The sequence below is a fragment of the Cucurbita pepo genome, chromosome LG07, assembly GCF_002806865.2.
Source record: "Cucurbita pepo subsp. pepo cultivar mu-cu-16 chromosome LG07, ASM280686v2, whole genome shotgun sequence".
Lineage (NCBI taxonomy): Eukaryota > Viridiplantae > Streptophyta > Magnoliopsida > Cucurbitales > Cucurbitaceae > Cucurbita > Cucurbita pepo.
The window spans coordinates 7,882,833-7,904,123 of NC_036644.1; the positions used below are offsets into that span (position 1 = coordinate 7,882,833).

General features: G+C 36.4%; 4 protein-coding genes across 7 annotated transcripts; 3 read left to right on the top strand and 1 right to left on the bottom strand.

The window, feature by feature from the left end:
- The first annotated feature begins 211 nt into the window (after nucleotides 1–211).
- On the top strand, nucleotides 212–5,052 carry LOC111798006 (protein SAR DEFICIENT 1-like). 4 transcript variants are annotated; one of them, XM_023680941.1, is made up of 10 exons: nucleotides 212–406; nucleotides 501–1,300; nucleotides 1,388–1,442; nucleotides 2,114–2,163; nucleotides 2,426–2,919; nucleotides 3,056–3,216; nucleotides 3,366–3,473; nucleotides 3,668–3,815; nucleotides 4,268–4,500; nucleotides 4,582–5,052. In XM_023680941.1, the coding sequence occupies exons 2-10, from the start codon at nucleotides 1,212–1,214 to the stop codon at nucleotides 4,717–4,719; spliced, it is 1,476 nt and encodes a 491-aa protein (XP_023536709.1). In that variant the 5' UTR covers nucleotides 212–406; nucleotides 501–1,211; the 3' UTR covers nucleotides 4,720–5,052. The 4 variants fall into 4 exon arrangements, with proteins under 4 accessions (XP_023536709.1, XP_023536711.1, XP_023536712.1 ...); XM_023680943.1 differs by having other exon boundaries at nucleotides 1,221–1,300; XM_023680944.1 differs by lacking the exon at nucleotides 212–406 and having other exon boundaries at nucleotides 413–592; nucleotides 1,221–1,300.
- A 1,255-nt stretch (nucleotides 5,053–6,307) lies between these two features.
- Nucleotides 6,308–8,739, top strand: LOC111798035 (chaperone protein DnaJ). Its single transcript, XM_023680986.1, has 5 exons — nucleotides 6,308–6,701; nucleotides 6,873–6,960; nucleotides 7,089–7,159; nucleotides 7,835–7,891; nucleotides 8,315–8,739. The coding sequence occupies exons 1-5, from the start codon at nucleotides 6,591–6,593 to the stop codon at nucleotides 8,471–8,473; spliced, it is 486 nt and encodes a 161-aa protein (XP_023536754.1). The 5' UTR covers nucleotides 6,308–6,590; the 3' UTR covers nucleotides 8,474–8,739.
- A 2,179-nt stretch (nucleotides 8,740–10,918) lies between these two features.
- LOC111798579 (importin subunit alpha-like) lies at nucleotides 10,919–16,109 on the top strand. The gene is made up of 11 exons (XM_023681819.1): nucleotides 10,919–11,207; nucleotides 11,933–12,029; nucleotides 12,107–12,198; nucleotides 12,288–12,419; nucleotides 12,704–12,889; nucleotides 13,122–13,285; nucleotides 13,363–13,441; nucleotides 14,813–14,941; nucleotides 15,035–15,162; nucleotides 15,243–15,619; nucleotides 15,768–16,109. The coding sequence occupies exons 1-10, from the start codon at nucleotides 10,998–11,000 to the stop codon at nucleotides 15,613–15,615; spliced, it is 1,590 nt and encodes a 529-aa protein (XP_023537587.1). The 5' UTR covers nucleotides 10,919–10,997; the 3' UTR covers nucleotides 15,616–15,619; nucleotides 15,768–16,109.
- A 597-nt stretch (nucleotides 16,110–16,706) lies between these two features.
- On the bottom strand, nucleotides 16,707–21,165 carry LOC111798581 (syntaxin-41-like). Its single transcript, XM_023681822.1, has 8 exons — nucleotides 20,686–21,165; nucleotides 19,727–20,003; nucleotides 18,501–18,590; nucleotides 18,260–18,340; nucleotides 18,095–18,172; nucleotides 17,948–18,013; nucleotides 17,776–17,856; nucleotides 16,707–17,245 (listed from the first exon to the last, which is right to left on the bottom strand). The coding sequence occupies exons 1-8, from the start codon at nucleotides 20,892–20,894 to the stop codon at nucleotides 17,138–17,140; spliced, it is 990 nt and encodes a 329-aa protein (XP_023537590.1). The 5' UTR covers nucleotides 20,895–21,165; the 3' UTR covers nucleotides 16,707–17,137.
- Nucleotides 21,166–21,291: the final 126 nt, after the last annotated feature.

The following is a 21,291-nucleotide window of genomic DNA, read 5'->3' on the forward strand; positions in this document are numbered from 1 at the left end:
TAATAATTTTTAACCGTATTTTAAAAAATACTATTAAACTTAACAAAAATTCACTAATATCATTCCATTTATTTATTTATTTATTATTATTATTATTATTAAGACCAATTTTAATGTTATTTTTATTATTAAAGAAAAAGTTGAATTATTCGTCCTTTTTTAAAATAAAATAAAAAATTAGAACCCGTGTGAGTTTAGAACTGAATGAACAGCCGCGAAAGATGAAGCCGCCGAAATGGAGGTGGACAGAGCCGGTAATGGCGAAAGAGAGATCTGCGCGTTCCTGGAAGCTCGAAGCTTGGAAAAAATGGCGTCAAGAGTTCATCTCGCAATGTCAAATAAACCTTCGTACGGTCGGCGCATTGACTAGACCCGGTGGTCAGTCCACACAGTGCGAGAAATTCAAGTAACAACTCTTCACGCCAATCATTTCCTCTTCATTTCCTGAAACAAACCCTAATTTAGCGATTTCGTCGTGGTTTCTTGTTACTTTTTTACAGATTAATGTAATTGTTTGATTGGATGTGGGGACAATGAGATCAGTTTTGCCCCTTTCATTTACGTTTACAGGCCCCTCTAACTTAAAGAACGTGTAATTTTTTGTCTGATCTTCAAACATCTCTATGTTTTTATGTCGTCGTTCGTCATTTTCATGTGGTTATTGTCGTTCTCAAGGAAAATGGTTCATTCGTTAATGCTTTAACTGCTGCTGCTATAACCATTGACTGAATTTCCTAGAACTTCGAAGGTAATTTCAGCCACTTGAAGATTAGAGGCTGAAATGGAGTTTCAGGGGAACTTTCTATTGTAATTTCTATGCTTCTTCTTGATCAATAAGCCATGTTCATTGATTTCTCTTCAATTTCTCTTCCAAATCCGCTCCCCTGTCAGTGTCAGATAAGAACACGTAGGGTATTGGTGGATATTTTATTAGGACATGGCAGTTTAGTTAGTTATCCGAAGCTCAGAGAATTTCTTCCAACTTTCCATTACAAAATCTAGGCAATGTCATGCTTCCTTTAGAAAATGGTTTTGCTTATTCCAACATTTATTTTACAATATAAAATTGACTTCAAGTATTAACGCGTTTCTTCTGTAGTTTGATGGAAGCTTCCTCTTCCCTTCTGAGTACAATAAATTGTCAATAGCCATTTATCAGCAGAATAATTCTTAGAGATTTTGGTTGTTTTGAGCTGTTTTCTCGGTATTTGATGGTACAGAAGAGGGCTTTTCATATCTACCATGGCGATGGTTATGGAGCTCCAAATCAAGAGTCAAAACGAATCAATATACTTGGGACGTGAGTATACAGTTAGTCCAAGAACATTGGTGTTCTGTACATCGATCTTTTATTTTCTTACATTTGGTTTCATTTGTGTTTCTGCAGGGCTTTTCTGGAGGATAGCATGTTCACTATTCTCGAACCTTTGATTCGGAAAGTGGTAAGACAAGTCTCTTATTGTTGGTTATAACTAAACTGAATCAATTAAATCTGTTTTAGAACTTACTTTGACAGCCTTCTTAGCTCTGTCTTTTAGGTTTGCAATTAAAATTGTAGCCGTTGTAGGATAAAAGGAAATTGGTCTGGTGCCTTGATGGCTTTTGTTTTTTGGCTGCAGACCCTTGTGTACTTTCTCCATTTTTTTTTTTTTTTTTTTTTTTTTTTTTTTTTTTTTTTTTTTTTTTTTTTTTTTTTTTTTNNNTTTTTTTTTTTTTTTTTTTTTTTTTTTTTTTTTTTTTTTTTTTTTTGGCTTCCATCAAGAAAGGTCCAAACCTCCCTCGAAAACTTGAGATGATGTAGGAAGTTACACCAATTTCAGTAAACTATTTAAGCTATCAGTCTGATTGATCCGACAAGTACCAAGGGCTTTCGGTAGACTGATTTCATTTTCGAATTCGCTTGCGACAAGACAAGTTATGGTCACCTAGTCTCCAGCTGTTTATATCTCTAAATTTTGAACCGTGTTTTAAGTAATAAATAATGATATAACAAAACAAATATACGAGAGGTCGCTAACACTACCACGTTCAAATGGTGAAACAAGCTACAGCCATAGTTATTAAGCAGACATTTGATATTCTATTCTTTGTTTTCTGTATGTTTGTTGATTAGGTAAGAGAAGAAACAGACTGTGCTATTACCAAAAATTTTCTCTCTTCAAGGTACGTACTTTACCCTGTCCTTGCTCAATTTTTTTCGTTGATCATTTGTGAACCATCTCTCTGCCTTCAAAAACCTTTATTCTGTAAATTTTTCATGCAGTTAAGTTTAGGATTGCTACTTTGATTTTTGCCTCCATGAGTGGTTCATTATTTACTAAAATAAGTTCGTTGACATGCATTTTCTGACATATTCATTCATCAATCATTATGTTGGTCTTTCCTCGTTCTCCATCTGAATTTTAGCTACCTTTTGGTTCTCCAGCAGCTCAATTAGCGAAGCTGAAACAACGACAGCAGGATTTAGTATGCAGCTTCTGTTTGATGGCAAACTGCCAGATCAAATATTCACAAACAGTCCACTGAAAGCCGAGGGGGGCAAACCATTAGAAATTCATCTATGCTATGCCAATTCCAAGACTGTAGTGGAATCTGGTCCACTATCATCGGCGAAAGTCGATTTTTCTGTCATCAGTGGGCTATTTTCCAGAGATGAGGATGATTGGACTGAGGAGGAGTTCAATTCTAAAATTTTAAGTGAAAGAGATGGTAAAAGACCTCTTTTAGCGGGATCCCAGAGTATCGTATTGAAAAACGGGGTTGGAGTAATAAGAGATCTAAGCATTACTGATAATTCCAGCTGGATCCCGAACAGGAAATTCATATTGGGAGCTAAAATTTCACATAAAAATTCTGGAGAATATAGAGTTAAACCAGCCAGAAGCTATCCTTTTTCCGTCAAAGACTGCCGTGGAGAGAGTAAGTTGTGATAGCTTAACACTTAGCTCAAACACTTAGAGGGAACTACTTTCTTGTGCCTTGTTGACCTTCGTTTTCTGGGTACCAGATTCTGATAAATGATAGTATTGTCTGTATCTGATTGCTTGTTTTTCAGGGTATATGAAGCATCATCCTCCAAGCGTGCAAGATGAAGTATGGCGTTTGGAGAACATTCGAAAAGATGGTAAATTCCATCACCAGCTTACCAGACACAACATTCACACTGTCGAAGACTTTCTCCGACTGAATGAAACAAATCAACGCAAGTTGCGCTCCGTAAGATAGTCTCTATAGTTGTGTTAACTATAATTCTCGATCATTTATGTTTACTTGTTCCTTTTCATTTGTTTTCTTCATCCATTTGACTGACTCTAGGAAGAACAATCTTATAACTCACACTTGGTTTTGTGCCGATGACATTACAGATACTTGACCCAATGTCAGATAGGATGTGGCAAAAAGTTTTGGATCATGCAAAAACTAGCATCACGGGCAATTGCACGGTTCCAAGATGCCCAAATGGATGGGATGGGGTAATTTATTCTGTTCAACTCTGTCTCAAAAGTTGCCATATTTCTGCATTTAGTAAAATATGATTTTTGTTTGGAAGGAGAAAAGAAAACGATAGGGGAAAGAAAGGAATCGCGATTACTATTATCTTAAAATTTTCGTTCTTGTAAAATAAATTTACGTTCCGAAACTTAGCAGCTATCATTTTCGTTTGCAGGCAATAGTTGAAGATCTAAAGCAGCCAATATGTGTGAACAGATTTGATGAGCAACCAACCTTCAAACCTCCATCGACCTACCGGCAAGCTGGTCCTATTTCTCTGAATCAACGATTGCATCCATTGCCCGTCGTCATACATTCACAAGGTATAAAATCTGTGATGATATAATTAATACAAGATGGATTTTGTTATCTTAGAGTGTGGTTTGATGATCATACTACCCTTCAGAAATAATGAATACAACCAAATTACACGTTTCTTTAGAAAATTTACTACCTCTGATGCTAAAGTAGCTCTGTTTCTGTATTGACTCCTTCAAATTCACTTTTCTGAGGCGGTTGATTTTTTGAAAATAAATGATAACAAAAGGGCCCAAGGTAGTTTGTTCTTGAACTGTCGGTTTGATCGGTCGGGTTCTGGCATGAAAAAGTCCTCCCCAAGTTGCCTTCTTGCGTTTCGTTCTTGATTTTGCGGCGTGATTGTATAAACTGATGAATCTCTGAATGTAAACGATATTTTGAGTTCGTGTATCTTTTTTCACGTCCTGTCGTACAATATCTTGTTCCCTAAAACAATGTATTTCTATTTTCTGAGCAGAGAACCTGCAAATTTGTGCTCCAAATACTAACAACGGTGAAGAAGATGGAATACCTTCAATTTTCCAAATACATAACAGTCATGCAGACCAAATCTTTCCTCCAATACTGCAACCTGATTACATTGTAGATGACTGTACTTTACTGATGCAAACTCCAGTTTACTATCCTCCAGCAACATTCGGGCATGGAAACGAGTTGCTTCCTTCTTCGAGTTATGCAGCGGAGGCTGGGGTGTGTGGTATTTCCCCTTATGTGGATCATGTCTCCGATATCTTAAATGGGGCTGATTAAGTTGCAAGCTGTTCTGTGTAGGCAATGCCAGTCGAATCTTCGAAATGGAAATGGAAAAGCCAATATTCAGACGTTGTCTCGCCGTGCTCCGGTTCTAAAATGTCAAGTAACTTCTTTCATTGTCTTAGTGTCATGTTATACTGCTCGCCCAAGGAGTAAAGTTTCTGCTAAATTTGCAGGTTCTTCTTAAGAGTCTTTGTAAAGAGTCTGCTTTCCTCTTTTTATCTATATAAGCTCTGCTAGTTGAAGTTGTTGTAACCTATAAAACAATTAGAAAGGAATATGTTTTTCTTCGAAACGAACATCACAAGTATACAGGTTCCTACATCGGCAGCCTCGTAGGCTGAGGGCTCGGGTCGTTATGCGAAGATGCGACAACGTTGTTGATACTTGGTAACTGATTGCTCTTGTTGTGGATAACTAAGAAAGCAAAGGTACACATTTGTATGGCCTTTGTTTCTATAATGAAGCATTGATGAAGCATTACTCATAGCTCCATTCAAGTGTATAGAAACCTGAAGAAACTAGAGGTGTTCGTGGATTAGGTTAAGTTAGAGACATTTTTTTAGATTCAATTCAATTGTTCGTAGTGTAATTTTTTTGAACTTAAATAACTCTTATTAAATAATGAATTCAACCCAGTCTATTTGGGTGGGGTTCGTTGGATTATGAGATTCCATATTGGTTGGAAAAGGAGAAAGAACCATTCCTTACAAGAGTTTGGAAACTTCTCCCTAGTAGATGGCGATATGTAACGGGCCAAAGTAGATAATATCTGATATGTAATGGGTCAAAGTAGACAATATCTGTTAGTGGTGGATTTGGACTATTACAAATGTATCAAAGTTAGACATCGGATGATGTGCTAACGAGAACGTTTGCCCCCAAGGGGGTGAATTGTCCCAAAGGAGTGAATTGTGAGATCTCACACTAGTTAGAGAGGAGAACGAAACATTTCTTTTAGACATTCCTTTTAGGGGTGTGGAAACCTTCTTAGTAGACACGTTTTAAAACCGTGAGAGTGACGATGTAATCGGCTAAATTGGACAGGTAGGATGGGCTTAGACTTGACCATTTATTTTAATTTTGTTTTTTTAATAAATGTAAAATATTAATATATAAATTATATATTTATTTATTTTCAGTAATGTTAACTTAATGTCCATATATATTTTAAAAAAATATATTCCAAATGCTTAAAATTTTATTTTATTTTTTAACATGGGAGAAATAAAAAGACAAAATGTGTAATTAAATAAAATTATATATTTTAAATTAACAAATTCGAGTTGATTTAATTCGAAATTTACCTCTCTAACAACTATTTATCTGAAAGATCCCGTCCAAACAGAGAAGTGAATCTAAACGTCAATTTTTATTTTTTATAATATTTTTTAAAACACATAAAAAGAAAAAGAAATTATAATAAAGGAGAAAGAAAATCAATTTTTTTTTTTAATTAAGATTATGGCATATTATTTTTTTGAGAGATCCTTTAACCATATATGGGGAGGAAAATCTCATTATTTTGTTATTTTATTAATTGTTTATATTTCATTTTTATATATTTGAATTAAAAAAAATGTATAATATATATACATATATATATTTCCAAAAAGGGTATGCAAGTGTATATTCGCTACTCTTATTTCACATTCCGGTATGAGTGGCATCAGTAGTAAATATTGTGAACTCCAGTGGCAAATTACGACGGATAAAAATATCTAGCTTTAAAAGTATTCGATTATCAAGTGGGGGGAAAAAAAAGGAAAAAACTGAAATCTCTCGAACTTTCCTTCGTTCATATCGCGTGCAAGATATTTTCATCTCTCCCTTCGCCGTCAATTCGTCCCTCGATATAGATCATCCGCAAATCGTTGAAGAAGCCGACGTAACGGAGTTTCCTCTCTTCGTCTTCTTGTTCTTCTCTGTTTTTGAAGCCCGCGGTGGTATTATGGTGTTCTGATTCTTTGTTTGGTGGTTGTTTTTCGAGACTCTTCGGCTTCTTTTCTTTTTTATTTCGGTTTTCGATGGATCGGGGAGGAGGATCCGACGGCGGATCTTCCTACTACGCTATCCTAGGGATTCGTAAGGATGCCTCCCTATCTGAAATCCGTACTGCCTATCGCAAGCTTGCTCTGGTACTGAATTCGATTCTCGATGTATTGGTTTTGAAATTCGAGTTTCTTGTTTATTCTGTTTGAGACTTTGAGTTTGGAGGAGATTTGTTTTGTTTTGTTTTGTTTTTTTCGATTGGAGAGTGAGTTTGTGAAATCTGAATGCCTTGTTCTTCTCGTTTTTTTGCGGTCAAGAAATGGCATCCGGATCGGTGTACGAGGAATCCTGCTGTCGCTGGAGAAGCCAAGCGGCAGTTTCAATTAGTTCAAGAAGCGTATTCAGGTGAGATCATCGGTTCATCCGCCCCTAATCCCTGTCAATTTTGTAAACGCCGTTGAATTCCCGGTCAATGTTCATAGGAAAGGGCACTAACGCGCGTTAGATTGCTCCATCTGCCTCCTCTCTCACAGTTCTCTCCGATCAGGCGAAGAGGTCCGTTTACGACGCCGGTCTCTACGATCCCACGGAAGAAGACGATGAGGTCAGTATTGTTCTTGTTTTTTTTATTTATTTATTTATTTATAATTATTATTATTATTTTCTTGGGCTCTGGTTTAGATATTTTAGCACGCTATGATTACACACACAAAAAATACGACGTCGTTTTATCAGTATTATTTTTGGTAACATCTTTAAACTAAAAAAAATAAAAAAAAATTTAAAATTTTCCTTAATAATCTTAACAATAAACCTTCCTTTTTTTTTTCTTCCTTCCAAAAAATAATAATAATAAAGTTTCTGTGAAATTATTCTATTTCCAAAATTAATTGTACGTTTCAAAAACATGCATTAAATAAGAATTATATCCTATCAAAATTTTAAGATTTTAAATTTTTTAAATTTTAAATTACTTTATAATACGTTTAAGTACTTACCTGAAACAATCGTATGGAAAATTATAAATAAAAAAATTGTTGCTGTTATTTTTTTTTAATTATTTTTTATATTTTCTAATGAGATTATCTGTTCATGGGACAGTATTATTTTTTCTTCATTCAATTTTTTTTTATAATAAAAAATCAATACATAAATAATAAAATTTTAAAAAATAATGAAAATTTCTATGATATTTTACGGAATTATTAATCATAGTAGATTTTGTTTTTCTTTATTGGAAAAAAAAAAAAAAGCTCTCTCATTACGGCGTGTGGTGCAGGAATTTTGCGATTTCATGCAAGAGATGATATCAATGATGAACAACGTCAAACCGGAGGTAAAATCCTGACCGTTCAATTTCCAGTTAATTAATTTCTGCCATCCTTGACCGTTCATCTCCTCTGAGGTAAAATATTCCTGAATTTTATGATGAATTTTGATTTTGTCCCATTTTTGTTTTAAAATTTTGAAATTGAATTTTATGATGAATTTTGATTTTGTCCCATTTTTGTTTTAAAATTTTGAAATTGAATTAAATAAACGTAATATTGGTATTATTTATATATTAAAATTGAAGATATTTTTAGGTTAATCTTATTTATTTAAATGGAATTACCTAGTGATAAAGGAATAAAGATAAATTCTCCCAAGCAAATTGAAAAATATATACATTTTTAGATAATTGTAACATTTTAAAACAAATTTTAAAGTTTATAATAAAAATAATCTTTTTTTATTTTTGGGTTTTGGGTTTTGCTAGGGTGACAGCTTCGAGGACCTACAGAAGATGTTTATGGAAATGGTTGGTTCAGATAGCATCGGAGGGTTCACCGTGAACGACAATCCAACGGCCACGAAGCGGCCACGTGCAAACGGCTCCAGATCTAGCGAGGCCAAAAGAAGCACCATGCGGCACTAAACCAAACGCCCCGTCACCGTAAGATCTTTACCATTTTCTCTGTAATTTTCAAAAATGACGAAAATCTCCCTAGTTGACGTGGAAATATGCGATTGGAGGTGGTGGCCATTGCCTATTTATCCCAGTTTAGGTTCCGAAGGGTGACCTGATAGTTATTTTTTTTTCAAGTAATGTAGTGGAAGCTGGAGGGGTTTTTAGGTCTTTTCGTTGTTGGAGAATATTTGGCTTATTTTTTTTCTCTTTATAGTATTAGAATTATATGATTACCTTGCTTTTTGATATAAAAATATAAATTTTCGATTAATAGTTTAGGTAATATGATATTAAAAAAAGTAACTTTATATTATAAAATTAAAATAAAAAGATACGACCAAAATTCTCATATAATCATTATAAAGATCGCCAAGACTGTTTTTTTTTTTATCATGTGATTAAAACAATTTTTTGAATAGATTGCGTAATATTATATATTATAAATTATATAATATGGTAAGAAATAATTATGAAAAATACACCCAATAAAACTCTCTCCTAACTAACTTCATAATTTTTAAATTAGGAATGATAACAAATGCAAATTTGAAATTCTTTTTAAATTAGGAATGATAACAAATGCAAATTTGAAATTCAGCTAATATTTGGAGTTATGTTCGGTTTTTGTTCATCATTAACTCTACGTTAAGCTACAACCGCTCGTAGAACTCGTAAATGACTTACCATTAGAACTCGTAAACTTACCACTAGAACTCGTAAATGACTTACCACTAGAACTCGTAAATGACTTACCTTAGGACTCAATATTGGATTTAGGACTTACCACTAGAACTCGTAAATGACTTACATTAGGATATTAAATGACGTAAATGACTTACATTAGGATATTAAAGGATATTAAATGACTTACATTAGGACTCAATATTGGATTGGATTAAGGATTTATTGGATTTAGTGTGCTATACTCGGTGATCTCTTTCCTACCGAGGCACGCAAACTCCCATCGTGTCCCTTTCCTACCGAGGCACGCAAACTCCCATCGTGTCCCAAATCACATTCCGTGAATCGAAAGGGGAAGCCTACTCATCCATCAGCTCGTTCGCCTCGTAAACTCGGTCTCACAATTCCATTGTCTTCGCCCTCCGGGTCTCACAATTCCATTGCCTTCGCTTTATTTTGTCTCACAGCTTTCGCTCCTCTCCTTTACAGTCTCACAGCTTTCGCTCGTTCGCCTCGTAAACTCGGTCTCACAATTCTGTCACCTCTCCCTTTTGGTCTCATTGCCTTCGCTCCTCTCCCTATNCCCGGGCCTTCAAACTCGATTTCTGATCTATTTCTTCCTTAGGATTTATTGGATTTAGGACTCACGTCTTACCTTTTAAATATTGGATTGATTTATTGGATTTAGGACTAGATTTAGGACTCACGACTTACCTTTTAAATATTGGATTTAGGACACGATAAATGGGTGTTCGACATTTGAATTGTTACAATTAGCAATTGAACGATCATGATAGATGGGTGTTCGACATTTGAATTGTTACCATTAGCAATTGAACCCTAACAAAATTGGCAGCACCACATTTTGAATTGTTATAGCAATTGAACCATAAGCTTACATGCTTGTTGAAGAATGAGCTGGCGACTCATAGGCCAGCTCGGTTAAGGGAACCCACCGGATTGAAATTGAACATGAAACTGTCAGGTTACGAGCAGTGGGAGGATACCAGAACTCTAACCGCGTGCTTGTTGAACAATGAGCCGACGACTCATAGGCCAGCTCGATTAAGGGAACTCATTGGAGCCGTAGCGAAAGCTAGTCTTCAAACGAAAGTTATTCTTCATGGAGCAATTGTCACCGACCCATGATCTATCAATGACCTAGATGAAGCTCGTGTAAAACTAAGTAACAGATTGAATATAATAATTAATTTAAAGTTCTCTTTTCCAAAATCTTATATATTTTTCTAAATATCGGATTATATATATTTTTCTAAATATCGGATTAGAGTAGTTAATTATATATATATAGGTGTCTGTAGATTTAAAATTGGCTAGATTTTGAAAATTAAACCTATAAATAATAATGTTTATTTTATTTTATTTATTTGTTTTTATCTATTTTTATCTAAATTTTAAATTTTAAATTCAGATTTTAAAATAAATTAAAAAAAATAAGGATTTTAAATAAAATATAAATTTAAAAACAAAAAAAACAAATCAAATTACAATACTTTGATAATAATAATAGTTAGTGTCAATTCCGTAATAATCTCCAAATCTGAGCCGATTTACATTTACCTGTTCAGCACGCCTATATAAATTGAAGGGTAGGGTTACCCAACGTTCACTATCATTTCTCTCTCTATCTCTCCCCTTCTCTCTCTTCCACTGTGAAACTAAAAAACTCAAAAAGAAAAAAAAAAAAAAAAAAAAAAAAAAACNCGGCGAACAAAATCCCTCCAATTCTCATCGCCAGCACCGTCGATTTGCTATAGGGTTTGAGTTTGTCTCTTTTGGTAATATAACGATGTCGCTGAGGCCGAACGAGAGGGCCGAGGTTCGGCGGAACCGGTACAAGGTCGCCGTGGATGCCGATGAAGGTCGGAGAAGAAGGGAGGACAATATGGTTGAGATTCGGAAGAATCGCAGAGAGGAGAGCCTGCAGAAGAAGAGGCGTGAAGGTCTTCAAGCCCAGCAACTGCAAACTTCCGCTCACTCTTCGGTGATGGAAAAGAAGGTCAATCTCGAATGAGTGTGGTTTTTGATTGTTTTGTTCATTTTTGGATTTTTGTTTGCTGTGCTTTTGGAGGAGAGTTGTGGTTTTGCTCTTTGATGTTTGATTTTGGTGGCTGTTTAGGGTTTTTGAGCTTGACGATCATGTTTTATTGAGTTTGATTCTTTGGAAATTTGAATGTTATTATAACGTAGATTGTTTTGGTGAATTCGTTTTCTCGAATTTGTGCAAGATCAAGGCAGAGTTTTCATTTCGAATCTGGGGCAGTGGGATCATGTTGTGTTCATTATAGCTGTTGGTTGCCACTTACATCTAGGGGAAATTGCTTTATTGAACTTCGACACTGAGTTTCGGGCCTTCTAGTTCATTGAATTATCCCGAAAATAACAATTGGCTGACTTGCTCTTCGTTTTTAGTAGCATTTCATCCCGTCATAATTCTCCGATCTTGAATTTTATAACTAATTTAGCTCCAGTTGGTAAATGTATTGCTGATGTGAATTGTTCTTACCCGATAACAATCTTAGTGTTTGTATTTGTTATTCAATGGACAAATTCGGTAAAGCGTAGCATTTGCTCTCCTTTGAAGATTTCTTCTGTTTTCCCTTTTTGCGTCAGTGTACTGATTTAGCTGAATGAGTTTGAATTATGTAATTGTTTTAAATTCAGTTATTTCATTTGAACTTTGAGAGACTCTTTGTTCGTTAATGTGGAAATGCTTAACTGCAGTTGGAACATCTACCATCCATGGTTGCGGGTGTTTGGTCTGATGAGGGTAATATGCAACTTGAAGCGACCACTCAATTTAGGAAACTGCTTTCAATTGGTAAGTATTGTCTTAATATTGAATATTGTTGTGTTTGTATTTGGATTGTATGTGACCTTAAAACATTTCTTCTTCAGAGCGTAGTCCCCCGATTGAAGAAGTTATACAGTCGGGAGTTGTTCCTCGCTTTGTAGAATTTCTCATGAGAGAGGACTTTCCACAGCTTCAGGTGTGATATCAATTAGATTATAGATGATTACAGCATTTCTAAAATGTAATTAAGTGATAACACCCTTGTTGCATCAAAATTATATGCAGTTTGAAGCTGCTTGGGCTCTTACAAATATCGCTTCAGGAACATCAGAAAACACTAAGGTCGTCATTGATCATGGTGCTGTGCCAATTTTTGTGAAACTTCTTGGTTCTCCAAGTGATGATGTCCGGGAGCAGGTAAGCTTTTTGAGTTTCTTTACCCATCTTTACACAGGCATGCCTATGGGATATTTATCCCATTCATGCATTTATTATTTTCCCATCCTTTATTTTAGGTCAAAGTATGCCCTCATTTTCCATCAAAGTTAGTTGCATTGAATTTATTTCATTTCTTGTAAAATGGAGAGGAAATAAGTTCAGACATCCTGTTCTAAAGATGTTGTTAGTTGATTTGCTAGTATAGTTGAATAAGGAAGCATTTTTATATGAAATGTTCAATTGTTTTCTCCTTCCATGTGCAGGCTGTTTGGGCATTAGGAAACGTTGCTGGGGATTCTTCAAGATGTCGTGATCTGGTTCTTGGTCATGGAGCATTGCTTCCTTTACTAGCACAGTTGAATGAGCAAGCTAAGCTTTCTATGCTGAGAAATGCTACCTGGACGTTATCAAATTTCTGCAGGGGCAAGCCGCAACCCGCTTTTGATCTGGTGGGTAATTTCTAAGATTAGTAATTGGGTTTTGGATAAAGCTTGTTCCCTCTGCCCTCATTTTGACCTTTTACTTATTTATGTACGTATGAAGGTTTTTGAGACTCGGTGGATATCCACTCGACTGTTTCCTAGAAAGTAGGAATATGTGTGTCTATATATATGTATTTTTTTTTTCTTGACTATCTAGTGGGTTTATATTCCTAATGGTCACTTGCCATTTTTCTGACAGGTTAAGCCAGCACTTCCAGCTCTTGCACGTCTTATACATTCAAATGATGAAGAAGTTTTGACTGATGCTTGTTGGGCACTCTCATACCTCTCTGATGGTACGAACGACAAAATTCAAGCTGTTATCGAAGCAGGTGTATGCCCTCGGCTCGTTGAGCTCTTAATGTGAGTGTATGATCATTCAGGGGTATTATACTTTTCTTATTTTGTACATCTAAAATAGTTGCTTTGTTATCTTCCAGGCATCCAGCTCCTTCAGTCCTCATTCCTGCCCTTCGAACTGTTGGAAACATTGTTACGGGCGACGACTTGCAAACTCAGGTATGTACACTATTTTTTTTGTCACATTAACTGGCTGATGCTTACGGACATCTGACCTCACTCAGCATGTTGCTAGCTAATTACAATTTCCTTTTCTTTGTTTCTGTGATTACTTTTTGCACGTATATTCTCCCCTTTGGAGAAATCAAATGTGGTCACTTGTATGTTTCCTCTTTCTACTTGGTTTTGGATATAATTTGGATATAACTCTACACCTTTTTTGTGGAATCTTTTCGGAAGTTGCTCTTGTTCTAGGTTTCCCGAAACTTGAACATAAGTTATATTTTCTTTTCCTGTGTTGCTGAAAACATAACTTCATTGGAATTCCTAAATAATGTTCTTGATGCGATGAAATCATATATTATTCGTAGTTCATCTTGTTTGAACTTGGAGAAGTGTAGATTATAAAACATTCTGGTTTTTATTAATTGTATTTTGAGAGATTCCTCCAGTTGGAGTTGGATATCATCAGTTGATACCCCATACATTTTGGTCGGACCCTTTGGACGAACGTGGATTGCTTCCCACTGCCTTCACCCTCTCGTAGCCTCGGATTCCATATTTTACACCTTAATTTTCTCCCATACGATTGTTGCAAGATTACTCTTCATTCCCTCCCTCCCTATTGTTTTCTACTTCTAGCAAATTTCTCCTAGATTCTAGATCCATTTCTGGGATTGAATTGCTCTATACTAATTTGATAGCAACCAGAGAATTGAAATATAAGACATAGTAAGAACTTTTATATTCCAACTAATTAGGGGAACTTGGACAACTCCCCCCAGGAAAATCTAGCCTGGACTAATGGAAATAGCTACTTATTAACATACTCCTTAGCTAATGACTAATATGTCTTAAGCATCTTGAGAATATTTCTAACACTAACAATATTCTTGACATTATCCTTGGAAGAAGGGGTATTTCAGTCGGTGTTGGTTGAATAACAATAGCTGTCATTGCTCATTTTGACATAGATAATAGTTCATATGATGATAGTTAAGGAGCCATTCCGCATCACCTACATAATGATTTGACTCAGTCCTGTCTTTCCATTGGGCTCTTATGCTCTATTTCACTTTCAATTGGTTCGATTGGTCGTATATACTGTGGAGAGTAATTGAAGTTGAAGGTGAAATTATCAATTGAAATAGTTGAATTACGTTATAGAGGTAAAGCTAGGGTTCCTTCTCTCTTCTCAGCAATAAATACATGCCATTTGACACACATTCCCTACATTGCACAATGATTTGTATGCCTTAACTAACAGCTGCTTTTTGCAGACCGTGTACCCCACCCCCAATAATTATAACATCTGTCAGTAAATATTCAATCTCTTTGAATCTCATTGATGAAGATTTTTTTCCTCCGTAGGTTATAATCCATCATAATGCCTTACCTTGCCTGCTAAATTTACTGACTAATAATCATAAGAAGAGCATCAAGAAAGAGGCTTGCTGGACTGTATCAAATATAACGGCCGGGAACAAGGCACAGATTGAGGTAAGAACGCATATTCTACACATGCTCGTTAGTATATCTTCAATAAGGCAATGGATTGATTCAGCTATATCATCTTTCTTTCTATCCCTTCAGGCCGTAATAAATGCCAATATAATTGCTCCCCTTGTTCATCTGCTTCAAAATGCCGAATTTGATATTAAGAAAGAGGCTGCATGGGCAATCTCAAATGCCACATCTGGAGGTTCTCATGAACAGATCAAGTATGCCATTTTTTGCACTCTAGTTTCCATAAATGCAGATTCGAGGTGCCAATTTCATGGATTGTTTTTCTTGGTGACAGGTACCTAGTTAGTCAAGGGTGTATTAAACCCCTGTGTGATCTTCTAATTTGCCCTGATCCTAGGATCGTCACGGTTTGTTTAGAAGGACTTGAAAATATCTTGAAGGTAGGAGAAGCTGAAAAGAACACGGGCGATACAGGAGGCGTAAATGTCTATGCACAATTGATTGATGATGCTGAGGGGCTAGAGAAAATTGAGAATCTACAGAGTCATGACAACACTGAAATTTATGAGAAGGCAGTAAAGATCCTTGAGACCTACTGGTTGGAAGAAGAAGATGAGACTATGCCACCAGGTACTGCTTCAGAAGCTGGATTCAGCTTCGGTGGCGATCGGCCTGTTGTACCATCTGGGGGATTCAACTTCGGCTAAGAAGGTACATTCTTTCAGTATTGTTGTTGGCGATATGCGTACTAGCTAGATTGTAAAGTCGATCGGTTTCATTTCTTGCTTTCGTATTGTTGTTGAAAGTTGGACTTGCAGCAATTTGTGAGGCGAAATCACCATGCTCTTAATAATTGCAGGTTTCCCTGGGGGTTATTTTGATGGCATCTCCAGTCACATCGGGTCGAGTCAGGTCAGGTCAGGTCAGGCGTCTTATGTTGTTGTTTGGCTATGCTTATCCTAGTCTCAGTTGTTAATTAGAGTGTAGCTGGACTGGCTCAGATGTCTTTTTTTTACATGAGACGGTGGAATATATATTATTGGCAATATAGTTTCCACAGGTCTGAGAAATCGAATCGATTTCGTTTGGCAAACTGTGATTTGTTATTGTTTTTTTTCATAGTAGTTGTCAACTTCCTGTCATAAACATGGAGTCTAAGCATTGTTTTTCTTTACATTACCACTCTCTTATCATTTTTTTGTTCATAGTTTTCCACAGTGAGTAATTTCTAGATTTATACCAACATGGTGTCTTCGTGTCGTAATCTTAGATAACACGACCTCGGAAGTTTTGGTTCATTTATTCCTCTTTCTGCTACTCAACTTGAAAATCTCGATACGATCTCTTCTAAACCGAACTCTGCAGCTTTTTTCTTCGACATTACATTCGTCACAAACGAGAGTAAGGATTTGAACATTCAACCATTACGATACGAAAAGATCGAGAAGAGGTATAAATGTCCGCCCAGATATGTTTGCAAGTGAGATAATTGTCTATTCAACATAGCGGCATCCCTTGTCAGAAGACGGTTAAGTCTCTCCGTCTTTTGTTCCGTTCTCAAGTCCTCAACTTTTTATTAACATAATGACACCAAGCTCTTATTGTAGTCCGGGCTAATGAATCCTGCTTTATTTTTGGTACTAACAATTAAGAATTGTTTGTCCTCATTACCGGTTGTAACGTTAAAATTTCTACAACCTTATCCTTATGTGGTTAGTGAAATCTGCCAACTATTTCGCACTTAATAAAAAGTGTGAGTTTTGAATTTCAGTCAAAGCCAAGCTAGATGTACACATAATAAATGTTAAGAGGGCTTTATATCACAATTTTATTGCACTGAAACACAAAAGTACAGAATACAAACATCATACATAAAAGAGAAAAGAATGCTCTCCAGCCAAGAATCAACTTCTATGAAAAAGCTCTAATGAAAATAAAAGAAATTATCAGTAGAGGAAGTTTCCAGAGCTCAATCAATCCCTATACAAAATATCCTGTCAAGAACTCTGTGACTCGAAAGGAGAAGCAGCTAAATCCTTCCCCTTTCCGGGCTGGAGAACCCGAACAGGAGGGAACAAGATTTACGTACTGAATGAGAGAATCTATCTGTCTGCTCAAGAATTTCTCTGATCGGCCTGGAAACGACACTAATTTTTCTTTTAAGGATCTCTGAGGAACAGTGTTGGTAACTTTGTAACTATGCATAATCTGAAACTGTATTCATGAGGATCAAAATAGTATGGTTTTAAGGATCAAGAGGACCAACATGACAAAGCACATGATAATGAGAACGCTTGCGCACATTACCATCCCGCCTTTTTTCTGTGTTCTCTCCGCCTGTACACCACGACGACGTAAATACAAAATGAAATGATGAGCATGAACGGGAAATCAAAAAGATTCTCCCGAGAATTCTTTGAAATAAGAGATTATGGATTCAGATTGTACCACGACAATGTAAATACAAAATGAAATGATGAGCATGAAAGGAGATCATAAAGATTCTCCCGAGAATTCTTTGAAATTGAAAGAGATTATGGACTCAGACTGTACCATGACGATGTAAATACAAAATGAAATGATGAGCATGAAAGAGAATAAAAAAGATTCGCCCAAGAATTCTTTGAAATTGAAAGAGATTATGGACTTAGACTATACCACGACGACGTAAATGTAAAATGAAATGAAGAGCATGAAAGGGAATCAGAAAGATTCTCGAGAGAATTCTTTGAAATTGAAAGAAATTATGGACTCAAACTATACCATGACGACGTAAATGTAAAATGAAATGAAGAGCATGAAAGGGAATCAGAAAGATTCTCGAGAGAATTCTTTGAAATTGAAAGAGATTATGGACTCAGACTGACCTTCTCGAGTTGCTTAAGGCCCTCATCAACTGTCGTTGCAACATTTTGAATATTATAATCTATCCTATCGATAATAGTGCCCTGTCGAAAATATACGTATGTATGTTCAATTAGTAGGAGTTGATATAGGAAATAACTTTTAGGATGTGGGATGGGAATTTTCTCTAATCACCTGGTCTATGACAAGAACTGATAGATCCTTCATGATCTGAGCAAGCTCATTCACGGATTCTACAACCTGGATTGAAGTGAATTGGCTGAATAAACAATAAAGACGTATACAGAAGAGGAGATTTTAGGGGAGTGTTTCTCTACTCACTTGTTGGATCTCCTTCTCTCTTTCGGCAGTGAATGCTTCATTTTTTCGCACCTTAGCCATCTGATGCTCATTGAATTCCTACACACGATTTATACAAAAGATAGTAAGGTCTCAAGGAATTCGAACTTGTGAGAATAAAAAGATGAAGCAGATGAAGGGTGCTACCATGTCTTCTAAATCATCGTCCTCCATTCTTGATCTATTTCCATTTTGATTCATCTCTATGTCAATCCCATCTTGAACTTCCTAGTAATTAACAAAAAAATGGAAGTGGAGTTCATGTATTTGGAAGTTGAGTGTCATATGAACATGAAGAAGTACATAAGAACATAATTCATTAGAGGCAAAGTAACTATGATGATGGAAATTTGGAGTTAAAATGCTAAATGGAATATTCTTTCTAGACCTCTTTTTGCTGTCGTAGGCGCTTCAAATAAGTTGATTGTTTCTTCCGAAGCTCCATGGAAAGGTTCTGAAGGTCAGTGGCAAGGGATCGCTGTACCATAGAAACATATAAGATAAAGTTTGGGAGGGGGAAATGAAATGGTAAAAATAGTATTTAGAGAAATGCACGTCAAAACATGTTATATATATATATATATCATCTTCCCCGTCTGCCCATTATCCCGTTGTACGCTTAAGATCAGCTAGAACAAAAGGCTTGGAATAAACTATTACACTACTAAGACTATGAGTTCCTACGTCGGTTGGAGTGGGGAAGAAAGCATTCCTTACAAGTGTGTGGAAACCTCTCCCTAGAAGACGCGTTTTAAAACCTTGAGGGAAGTCTGGAAGGGAAAGCCCAAAAAAGATAATACTTGTATTTACTAGCGATAGACTTGGACTGTTACGTAGACCGTTAACGAGGAGAAAACTCATCTAAATTTCCAGCCAAAAAAATTAGTAAAATGAAGGGTCAAATACATTTCACGAGCTAGATGCCGAAAAGCAAGTATGAATTGCCTAAACCAAAAAACCAAAAATTGGAATTGGACCTAAAATGGAATTGGCTGATAAAGATAATGCAAGCTGAGCAAAAACGGAGGTGTTCATGCCTTAAGTAGTGGAATTGAAGGCTTAAAAGGCATTGGTAAAGGGGTGTGGCCAAGGGCAAGTCATAAGAAATATGCACATTTTCATTAATCCATGAACAGGATCTATATAAACACAAACACAGAGGCCCTGGATCCATACATTTCGATCAGAAAAGAATCAATAATAAAGGAAAGAATCGGAATTGATCGATATATTTCTCGAAACAAATGAAAAGGAATCAAAGACGAAACATAAATTATGGATCAAATAAGCCAAGCCCTCTCGAGGACTTGCTTAAGAATAAGAAAGAGGAATCTCATATAAATACCATGGAATAAGGTTTGATCCTATTCATGGGAATTCCGTAAATATTCCATTCCAAAAAGAGAAAGAAACCATTGAGAGATGAGAAGAAACAAAGCCATAACTTCGACAAACACATAACTTCGATTTTAAGAAAGGGATCTTATACGAAGTTCGGCATGATCGAAAGCTCGCGACAACAAGAAATACGAAACAGTAGCTCTACGTAAGAAAAGTGACTCAATCAATAATATATATTTCCAGATATTATCCATTTGCATCTTCAAGTTATACCTGAACGTTTTTTCTGATATTGGAATCTTCCGAAGGTCCAGCCACAGAGAATCTCCTGAGTCCCTTCTCTGATTTCTTGATTAAATTAGTTATGTCTTGCGTTAGAGACTCGATTAGCTGTTGATCTTCTTTACCATCTCCAAATGAAGGCATTAAAGCCTTTCCATGAGCTTTAGCTAACTCCACCATCTTCACTCGTGCACGCTGCACATTTGCAGCTATCTCTTCGGATACATCGACCCAAGACGGAGGTAGACCCACAGTGAGAGCGCCCTTACTGTAGCAACAAACGAAGAAATAACTCATAAGCCAATAACATTATGATATGAATGGAACTAAGGAAAAAGGGAAAAATGTCGAGTTTAGTTTCCAAACTTTGATGTTCGTGGTTGTTTAACACTTCTCATTATTCGAATTGTGACTCTATTGCATACCCTCTGACACTGTTAACTAAATAACGCTATTTGGATAAACCTTAGCTGATTTGACACGATATGACATAGCGATATCCGAAAGAAGCAGGTCAGTTGGATAAACAGAATGAAATGTGCACATACACTCTTTCGTTGCAGCAACATATCAAATTTGTTTTGTAGATTGTACCACTGTTTCTTGTCCAACTCTCCACTATTTCGATGAGAACCTTCAAGTAAAGAAGGAATTCATAACAATTTGAAGAATTTCTGGTTTGATTCTCTGCTTATGTCTATTCAGTGCTTGAAATTTAACACTTCTGTTTACATCTTGACACATTTGAATTGTAACTCTATATATAATTGTTTCTATTTACATTTCGAGGAGATCTTACCAAACAATCTCTCCAAGAAAATGATCACAGACCGATTTTCAGTTTCTAACATTAAATTCGTAAGATTACGCCGAAAAAGAGATTTGGATCAAATCCACATAAACTACATAATCAGCATACAGTCACAAACATATTATAGACAGAGATAGACCTTGAATTACCCGGATCCTCGGTACTTAAGGGAGCGTACGACCGATTCGGATGCAACAACGACGAGCTAACCAATTCAATTACCGGTCCACCAGCGCCAGAACTAGTCGATGGCGACGGACAAGCAGGCGAAGAGCTGGTAGGAGCCCTCACACTCCTTAACGCGTCCCTGTATTTCCTAAAAACCAAAGTCCGATTCCTCGACGCCATGGAGAGGTAAGAAAGAGCTTGAATTCTCGTTGCAAAGAATTCCAATCCTCTTCAAACTCGGGAGTCGAAGGATCTCTCGGAAATTGTTCAAGAACAAAAACTCATTGCCGGGAAAAAGAAACACAAACGAAAGGCAAATTCCATACAGGTGACCGGAGATCGGGACGAAGGGGAGGGAATGCGGCGGCCGGAGGGAAGTCACGCGGCCGGAGATCAGTTGCCGGCGAGGTTACGTTTTGGAATTTGGAGAAAATCGGAAACCGATGGTTCCCGCGGAGACTCTGAGCTCCGTCGGCGTGAGCTTTGTGGACGTGTTTTGGGCCGTGGTGAAATGGGCCTAATTTGGATATTTGGGCTTGGGCTGAGGAACTATATTTCTGGACTTTGGGGGTATTTT